General features: G+C 39.1%; 1 protein-coding gene across 1 annotated transcript; it reads left to right on the forward strand.

Moving 5' to 3' along the window:
• The first annotated feature begins 3,924 nt into the window (after positions 1-3,924).
• dlc (deltaC) lies at positions 3,925-8,867 on the forward strand. Its single transcript, XM_065281305.2, has 9 exons — positions 3,925-4,214; positions 4,304-4,543; positions 4,655-4,715; positions 4,829-5,074; positions 5,436-5,794; positions 5,912-6,128; positions 6,519-7,221; positions 7,313-7,427; positions 7,536-8,867. The coding sequence occupies exons 1-9, from the start codon at positions 4,164-4,166 to the stop codon at positions 7,539-7,541; spliced, it is 1,998 nt and encodes a 665-aa protein (XP_065137377.1). The 5' UTR covers positions 3,925-4,163; the 3' UTR covers positions 7,542-8,867.
• The last annotated feature ends 917 nt before the right edge of the window (positions 8,868-9,784 follow it).

Here is a 9,784-nt window from a genome sequence, read left to right on the forward strand (position 1 = left end):
TACTGTTTTATGCTTGAAATGCTTATATTATCCAGCACAGAGCAAATTTCTTGTGTTTATCCTTTGATTCTGACTTTTGAAGATAGCAAATCATAATCTGAATATAGTAAATTATACCTTCGAATTCAGATTTTGTGCATAAGGTTAATTCAAAGAAATTTATGGAAATGAAGTGCAACGTACTTCGTTTGCGTTGAACTTCCAGAGACATCATTTCCTTTCTTTTCGTAATACAGAGCCACTCAACATGACCACACAAACATTTTTTACATGTTTAACAGGAAACAGAAAGCAGCTGTTAGCTATGAGTCTGCTTGGCTTTGATCTGATGAATAAATGGTTCAAAATGAGTCTGGATGACATGTTTTTCAAAAGGAAATTAATTTGTTGCACTACAATGGTTGGGGGGGGGGGGGGTCAGTCAGTGTTGACTTTTTCATAACTTTATGAAAAAATCCACTAAATACTATTAAAAGAAAGCAACCAGCTAATGTGGGTTATATCATTTTTGTGACTGACACTTGATGGAGTGAGAATATTAGTCGCGTTAATAAGATATCTTTATAATAAAGAGTAGACCTAATAATGGGAATAAAAGTTTCAGTACTGAATGACACCCTTATGAAAATTAACTTTCAGAATTAACTTATACATTTTGCTCCAAAAATTATGGATAAACCATGGTTTTGCCAATGATAATCCATACACAAAAAAAAAACATGCCTACAAAAAGCCATCGTTTAATTTTTGTAATGGTTGTTTTACTGAATGGATCAATGCAGATTGGCGTTCTTTGCGTTTATATGAATTCTAATTAGAACCCATGTCTAATTCGAATCAATTTATCTCGATTATTACGTCAACACTCGAACCAGTTCTCTGCGTAATTACGCACTGGACGCACTGAATGTCGATAACCTCTGACCGATCACCGACCTGCGTTCCAGTAGGACGCTTCAGAGCGCAGACAATTTGAGGCAATTCAGATACGCAAAATGCGAGGTGTTAATATTTTGTTATTTTCACACCTCTGCGCTTAACAGACGGGCACGTGCCATTATGTCCTCCTGGTCACCTCTGCTTTGTTAGCATTAAAACGTCTGTGCGAATCCAAGCGATGTTATGGGAAACGCAAAAACCTCTAAAAAAAATTGGTAACTCAATTGTAGCTTAATTGGAGTAGTGCTGTAGCAGCCATGGGTTTGATTCCAAAGAAGCATAGCCTATGGGCTATTGATGAAAAATAAATCGTATGAATGCGCTTTGGATAAAAGAGTCTATACGCATAAGTTAACACAACTGTAAATAAATAAACCATATCTTAATAAATGTAAACAGATCCCTATATTTTAACACGCATATTAAAGAATTTGACCATTTCAGGGCTGACCCCAACCACAAACTGTTGCCCAAAGGTGTGAACAAAAGCTGTGCGAATAAAGTGACACCTTAGAGCATCGTACACGTGCTGGGAGCATGAGAACCATGCAATCTGCGTCGAGAACTTCGCACCTTGACATAGGGCACCCATTCACATTTATGGGTGCGCTGCGCCTTCTGCCACCGACCAACACCTCTCCAAAAGTGTCGCCATGTGTCTATTCCCCCTCCATGTGCCAATCCCCCTCCCCACATTTCACTTGCACAAGTCTCAGGCACGCTTTATCGCAGCAAACGTGATGGCTCTTACACCGTTTGGATGTTAAGACACGTGGATGGGAAAGTGTTAACTTCTGGCGCGCAAAACAAACAGTGACTCCATAATAAAAAATAGTCTGTTTGGTAACGAAAATCAGGCACTGAAACCATAACAGTGGTGACTATTACGTTTGCCCCGGATGTGAGTTTGATCGATCATTCACCTATATCGGGAAACATCAGAGATGCGCCACGCGCGTCTTCGATTGAGCCAGATGGTTATTGATTTTGTGACTTTTCTTCGCTTTCCACTCATCACTCTCTTAGTGGAGGGAACATTATGGGCACACGACACCTATTTTGCTGAACATGTAGCCCACAGAGAGCATCAATCTAAACGTGGGCGCGCAGACAGGACCTGGTCAATAAAGAAAATGATGTTAAGTTTACGTTGCAAGCTGTTTCGCCAAAACAGTATTAAGTTTAATGATAGGGAAGTTTATTCTACAGTGGATCTACAATGAGAAGTGTTGCGTTTATAAAATTATACATAAGGAAGGTCCACAAAATCAGTTAAACCATGATTACCACAAAATACTTTGGATTTGCTACAGTAGGCTAACCACAGTTTATCTGTGGCTTTACAAATTGTAATCAATACGCCAAAACATGGTTCAATTTTTACTACAGCCTAATAAAAAATTACCTAAGGGTAAAAACACAACTGGTGTTTGGATAAAATATGCTAGGTTATGAACTGATCTGACACCATGCATTATATAGTTTATACGGATAATTAAACAGATAAAACAAAAGTTAATCAGTTAACTTTGGTTTGCGTGTTGCTGTTTATCAGAAGCCAATAAAGCAGACTGTCCGAATAATTATCCGACAATAAATTAACAAAAGCAATTCTTCTTAACCCCTCTAATCATATGGAGATGTCCGCTGGGCAAAGCGTGCCTGATGTAAAGATGGGGCCAGCGGAGGCACGCGCTGCTCTCATTAGAATCACAATAGAACTAAAGCACGAGCAACAGTTTGGTGCGCTGCGCATTGTTCGCGCAGTCTCCTCTGTTTACTGTAATAACATCACAATGTATAGGTTAAAATTTAACATTATACATTAGATGTATGAGACTGTTTTTTAAGTATTTGCATTATATGTAGGTTAGTGTTTTATATTTTGTGACACACACCGCAGTGAAACCCATGGATTCAGGCATTTAAATTGTACAGGATTATATTTAGTTTCACATATAAAAAGCATAATAAAAGCAACCTTATACATTAAAGCATTAAAAAGCGTGACATACAGAGATAAGAGTGTTGTTTAAATAAATACACCACTTGGTTTTAATAATACAGTGGTGGCGTGTACCATTTATGAAGAGAGCGAATGTGCGCAGGTGCCGACATTATCATACAGCTGTAGTAAAGCCCCCCTCCCTCCCAGGCACACGCGTACACTCTCTTACTCCAGAAAGCAATTATCGGCAATCTTAAATGTTCTTCTGTGCACCCCCACTATTATCAAAGACCTACAATCCAAACCCAAGATAACAAAAGAGCCCTCCGGATCTTTCCAGGGCACAATAAAGTACCCCTCCGACGCTCGCCGGTTTAACGACTCACACGCGTCAGAACAATTACAGATTTTAGGGTGAATTAAAGAGGGTGTGCAAATCCCTCAGCTACCCCCCTCCTTTCCGCGATCGCTATCGAACACGAAAACAAATAACTTGGAGAAACGCATGGCACGCGACACCCAAGAAAACACCCAAAAAATATTTTGCTGTGAGAGTAAATTTGCATTAGTACATATATTATACAAACATTAATTAAACAGATAAAACTGACATGTTTGATACTGGTACAATTATTTCTTTTTACTTAGCTATTTATACAGTGCTCCTAATTCTGTTTAAAAAAAACAAGGCCATTATTTATTATTATTATTATTATTATTTTATAAAAATTAAAGTAAAACTCCTTATTATAATATAAAAGCCCTTGCAGTTTGAATGAATTTAAACGAATGTATAAGTTCATATTTAATGAATGACTTAAATAGTTGACTAAAAAATGCAAGCACTGTCACTATATTCAGTTTACATGTTTCCCAAGTTATGTCGTTTGTGTTATTATGTAATATCTATTTTACTGTGCTTTTTAACATAAAGATGAGAATCGCATTTGGGGACTCGTCTACAGAATCCCCCTGCTTCATTTGCATAGCAAGCCACGCCCCACTGTCCCTATATATATTTGCTATGCGCTCGTCACACTTCACGAAACTTAAGTGACTGGTCCAAAGTCCTTTTACCCTGGAGCTAGAAATCTGTTTCTCTTTGCTTTCTCAGCTTCAAACGAAGCTAAGATTTTTTTTTAAAAGGGAATTGAACTCCTTTAACCTTTTATTCAAATATTTCTTTTTTTCTTAAATTGTGGACACCACTGCAAACATTCATATCGGATTATTTTCGCAGTCTGCTATCGTTTAGAAGCAGACAAGAGGATACAAAATGGCAAATTTCTTAACGACGTGTTTTTTAATGTTGATATCAACGCAACTGGTGAGTATCTGGCACATGCGTTTGAATGTAACCTGCTTCTTTTGTATTATAGGTTATGTGCTCATAATACCTTCTGTTTCTTCTCATAGGCGCAGTCCTCTGGTGTGTTTGAGCTGAAAGTGCACTCTTTCACAACAATAAGCGGTGCATGTAAACTGTCTACAGAATGCCAGATATTTTTCCGTGTTTGCCTGAAGCATTCTCAAGACGTCATATCACCGGAGCCGCCGTGCACTTACGGCACTGGAATGAGTGAAATATTCAACGCAGATCAGAACTCAATTTCCAGCAGCGCGCCTATCACTGTTCCTTTTAATTTCAAGTGGCCGGTAAGTAGCCCCCAAAAAATGTGTCTTTCACTAGTTATCATAGTTGTTTTTTATTTAATGTGCATGCTTTCGTTTTTTTTACAAAGTTTTAATGAAGCGTTGTTATAACAGGGAACTGTCTCGTTAATCATTGAAGCGTGGAACGCAGAGTCCTCATCTGAGCAGTCAACAGGTATGCCCACTATTTAGGCTCTTAACCTGTGCTGTTTTCAAAGTATGTGTGAACACGTCCACTTTTTTATTATAGAGTTTTGTTTTAAAATCATTTTATTTGATCGATTTCAGAAAATGTAAGCAACTTGATCATCCGTTTGGCCACCAAAAGAAGACTAGCTATTGGCGAGGACTGGTCCAAGGAAGAGCAAAATAAACTGAGCTTCTCGTACCGCGTAGTGTGCGATGAATTTTACTATGGCAAGGAGTGCTCTGATTTTTGCCGCCCGCGGAACGATACGTTCGGCCACTACAACTGCGATGCCGCCGGCAACAGAATCTGCCTGCTTGGATGGAAAGGCGCTTATTGCGCGGAACGTAAGTGCTTTGTTTTTGTGCATATATATGCATTTTGTGATTTAAGCGGTGCATTAACGTTTATAGTGCACATATAACTTATCTATGTTGAAATAGTTTGTACATAAAAATAGCCTACTTTGTTTCTTTGACAACGGACGCAATAAGCATGGATTAACAAGGACACGCGTTGATGCCTAATATGCTCTGTCTTCCGTGAAAAAGACGGCATGTGTTTCTTTTGTGAACGTCCCAGCTGCTTAGTTTAGTACTTAACAAACACTTGATGTGCCTGAGCTTCCAGAAGGGGGGGTAGGGGGTCGTTTTTTTATGATACGCGGTCATTCTAATTTCCCCTTTCTCTCCGTCTTCTTTTTAACAGCCATCTGCTCGCCTGACTGTAGTGAGCATGGTTCTTGTGAGGCCCCCGGTAGGTGCAAGTGTAAGTATGGGTGGCAAGGGCCTCACTGTGATGAGTGCCAAAGACACCCGGGGTGCATACATGGTACCTGCAAACAGCCCTTCGAATGCACTTGCAAGGAGGGATGGGGTGGATTGATGTGCGACCAGGACCTGAATTTTTGCACCAATCACAAGCCCTGCATGAATGACGCCACGTGTAGCAACACTGGCCAAGGCAGTTACACCTGTACCTGCAAGCCCGGTTTCAGTGGAACAGACTGCGAGATCGAGACCAACGAATGTGACAGCAATCCGTGCAAGAATGGAGGCAGCTGTAACGTAAGCAATCGCTTGATCTTCACATCTTTGATCTGAAAACGTTCACAGATGTTTTTTCAGGGTATGCCATCTCTGTAGAGTAAAAATTAAACAAAAGTTTGTATTTCTTTCTCTTAGGATCTAGTAAATGGTTACTCCTGCTCGTGCCCTCAAGGCTTCTATGGAAAGAACTGTGAGATCAGCGCTATGACCTGTGCCGATGGACCTTGCTTCAACGGAGGAACCTGCATGCCAAAGGGGACCGGCGGATACACCTGTCAGTGCCGTGCCGGATACATGGGCTCCAACTGTGAGAAGAAGATCGATAGATGCAGCAGCGATCCCTGTGCTAATGGTAAGTATTTACTTATTTTCCCATAAGCTCGGATAAGTAGATTTGAATATACCACAGACTGTGGGGGTAAAAGGCATTCCTCACTGTCACCACCTAAGGCAACGTGCTGATTTGTTCTCTAGCAGTAACTAGGTCCGGTTGCTTCACATTTTTTGTTTTGATATGCATCCACTGTGCATGACATTATCATCCGTGAAAGGCGTGCCACTCAAGCGTGCTAGAAGACGCCAGTGTGGCTCCTAAACTGATATGGAAGGCAAGATAGAGCTGTCATACACTAATATCCTTCGCTAGTCTAAACAATGCATAGGAAGCTAAGTTACATTGGAGGTTATAGCTATGAATATGTGGTTGTGGTGGTATTTTAACATTTAAATTTTTTTCCCCAAGGTGGCCAGTGTCTTGATTTGGGTCACAGACTGATGTGTACGTGCCGCCCAGGCTTTAAGGGATCTTATTGCGAAATCAACATAGACGACTGCGCACGCAACCCGTGCCAAAACGCCGGCACCTGCGTGGATGGCATCAACGACTACACCTGCTCGTGCACGCTCGGCTTCACGGGCAAAGACTGCAGCATTCGATCTGATGCCTGCAGCCTCACGCCCTGTGAGAATGGAGGAACCTGCTACACACACTTCACCGGAGCCGTTTGCAAGTGTCCACCGGGGTTCATGGGTACCCGCTGCGAACATGAAGACAAGCCCACACGTGTGGCCAGCCCCGCTTTTCCTGCTGCCTTGGCTGTTTCATTCACTTTGGGTCTCATTACGCTCAGCCTGGTGATATGCGCTGCCATTGCCGTCCTGAGACAGATGCGACGAGGTCGCAAAGCAGCCTCAACCACCGTACGCAACGACTTGGAGACGGTTAACAACCGTGTCTCTTTAACGCCTCTTTCAGCGTTGGGTCTAAAAGAGAAGGAGGCCTTTCTTATTCCTGGTGGTCCCTATAAGGTGTCCAATAAGGAAGTGGCTCTCAGTTCAAACACCATGGACACTCATTTAAGTGACAAATCGAATTATAAGCAGAAGATGATGGATTACAACTTGACCATCGATGAGAAACACCACACAAAGAACAAGCTAGACATGTAAGTTCTACTTCTCTTTTTTTTTTTGTTTGTTTGTTTTTGACACAAAATGTGCAAACACTCACGTATTTATGTATTTCTATATTTACAGGAAAAATTCTGAATCGACATTATTGGTTCCACCTTTGAACTATTCAAAAGAGGGATTATATCATCCTGTATACATCATTCCTGATCACACAGAACAATGTGTCTTTGCTACTGAGGTAAGCATCTTTTTGTTTTTAAAACAAATTTTTGTTAGCATGCTCTCGGTGGGTTGCTTATTAAGGTCATAACTTAACAGTTTTCTTCTCTCGCTCTTTCCTCCACAGGTTTAACAGTATCTGGAACTCCTCAACCACAGACAGGCCTGACCCAAATATGTTTACAGTCAATAGAAAGAACTGAAGAAAATATATATTATATCTACTTTATTATTTATTTATTCATGCTGCTCTACTACTTCAGGACTACTTCCTGATACGGACAATGATTTTGCGAAGACAAAGCAATACAATGGACTCGAAGACTTGAGGAATTGCATAATTTGCACTATTTTCTTTTCTTTTTTTATCGTCCTTATATATATATATAAAAATATATATCATCATATTTAAGATGTACATAAAGAATGAGAACTCTCTAGAAGAGCTAAGGAGATGCGATGATTATGAATCACTGAACAGCAGACCTTGAAAAGGAAAAAGCAGACATCCAGATGTTCATCTTTCTCAATGTATCACAAGAAGGCTTGTTGACCCAATCAAGAAGAAGATGCATCTAAAGGATCTGAAAATCTGACCGTGGAGTATTTTTTTGGATTTCGAAATGCTATTTATGAACAATTACGGATCTGTGATGAAAAACAATCAAAGTTATTGAAATGATGAGCCATTTTGTCTGCAAACAATGTGAACAGTCTTGGGAACCTGCTGTTTAAAATGGCTGTGTTTTACATTTTTGCACAGTTTTTAGTGCCTACTATGGATTTGACTATCACTGTAACCAAACCTAATTTTTATCAAGTGCCTCGTTTTTTTAATCGGCTTTAGTTTAAAGAAAAGGTACTCCTCAGCAACACTGAACAAGATGTTTTTAATTAGAAAGTATACGTGAAGTATGCCTGTTTAAAAATCTTACAAGGGGTATGTTTTTTCAAAAGAAGTGTTTGTGCTTGTCTTGGGGGGAGCAAATTGTTTAAACAGCAGTACATGATGGATACTGTTGTGTACAACTTTCATCCGGTCCACATTAGCTGTTGCTAAGCTATTTCCGACATTCCCAAGGCTGGAAAGGGCCAGTTAGTTCAAGCTGAAGCCTTATCTTTGTCAAGATTTCCTGGTTTTGTGAACCTCTGCATTGGGGCCCTTAAAAAAAAGATTAAGGTTCTCAGCAGAGCAAATTTTTGTTGTTGTTTTGTATGTGGCATTTGTTTCTCGATTATTATTATTTTTTACAATCATTTAAACCAAAATAGATGATACTTTTATATTTTATACCGCCATTCTTAATTTAAAAATGCAATATTGTACAAAACCTACTATTTAATTTGATTGTAAATAATTTGTATTTATAAGAGAGAAATGTGTATATGTTTATGTATGTGCTTATCGTCACAAAGAAAATCTATATTTTTCTTAAAATAAATCCTGAAATAATTTATACAGTCTCATCTTGTTACTTTTGTGTTTAACTCTTGTGTCGTCACATCTGTGTAAAAAGCTTCAGTGATTATTAAGTAGTATTGGTAACACTTTACAATTAGTTCATCGTGCATGAAATAATCTTAACAGTTAAAACTTTTGATAAAATATATATATTTCATCAAATATATATATATATATATATATATATATATATATATATATATATATATATATATATATATATATATATAATTATTATTATTCATTGTAACCTAATGCATTAAATAATTTTAACAAATACAACCTTATTGTAAAATGTTACCTTAATATCTCCATGAGACACGTTGCATGTAGTTATAGGCAATTAGGAATGCAAATCCCTTAGAGCAAAATGTTTAAATGTATTTAGTAGCTATAAAGACCACCCATTTTAATTGATCACTTTCACTGCCACCCACCCCCTTATGGACCTGTAATGTGTAAAATGCATCATAAAGACATCCAATATGCTCTTGCTAATGTATTTAAGTTAATTATTATATGAATGCTCAGAACAGTACACATGAAGGCAGAGAAAACCGTAGCGGGTTATTAATGGCCCTCAGACAGGAATCACCTGCCATTCACCCCCCATTCTTCATTCTCCATTCAAAGCGAGAAGCTTACGATATGAAAGCGGGGGAGGGAGGCCTGTCCCGCTCTCTATGTCTCTTCTCTCCTGGGAGCGTTGACATGTGGGCTCTGCGTGGTCTGACACCTGTCCCCAGTTTACTCTCGCCGTGTACAGTTATTATTTATTCCCCCTTCAACAGCTCTTTGCACATGCTAATAAAACCATGCTGAGGTTAAGTGTATCTAAACTCTTGTCACGGGGATGGTAACTTTTTTAAAAGGTTCTTTTGGTACAGATATGTACCTTTGAAGTAAACAATGTG

Source organism: Paramisgurnus dabryanus, chromosome 8 (genome assembly GCF_030506205.2).
Source record: "Paramisgurnus dabryanus chromosome 8, PD_genome_1.1, whole genome shotgun sequence".
Taxonomy (NCBI): domain Eukaryota; kingdom Metazoa; phylum Chordata; class Actinopteri; order Cypriniformes; family Cobitidae; genus Paramisgurnus; species Paramisgurnus dabryanus.

Bases quoted from the DNA above. Each gene is read 5' to 3' on its own strand.
- dlc (XM_065281305.2), top strand. From the start codon at position 4,164: ATGGCAAATTTCTTAACGACGTGTTTTTTAATGTTGATATCAACGCAA. The intron at 4,716-4,828 runs GTATGCCCACTA...GATCGATTTCAG, and splicing joins CTCATCTGAGCAGTCAACAG to AAAATGTAAGCAACTTGATC. The intron at 7,222-7,312 runs GTAAGTTCTACT...CTATATTTACAG, and splicing joins ACAAAGAACAAGCTAGACAT to GAAAAATTCTGAATCGACAT.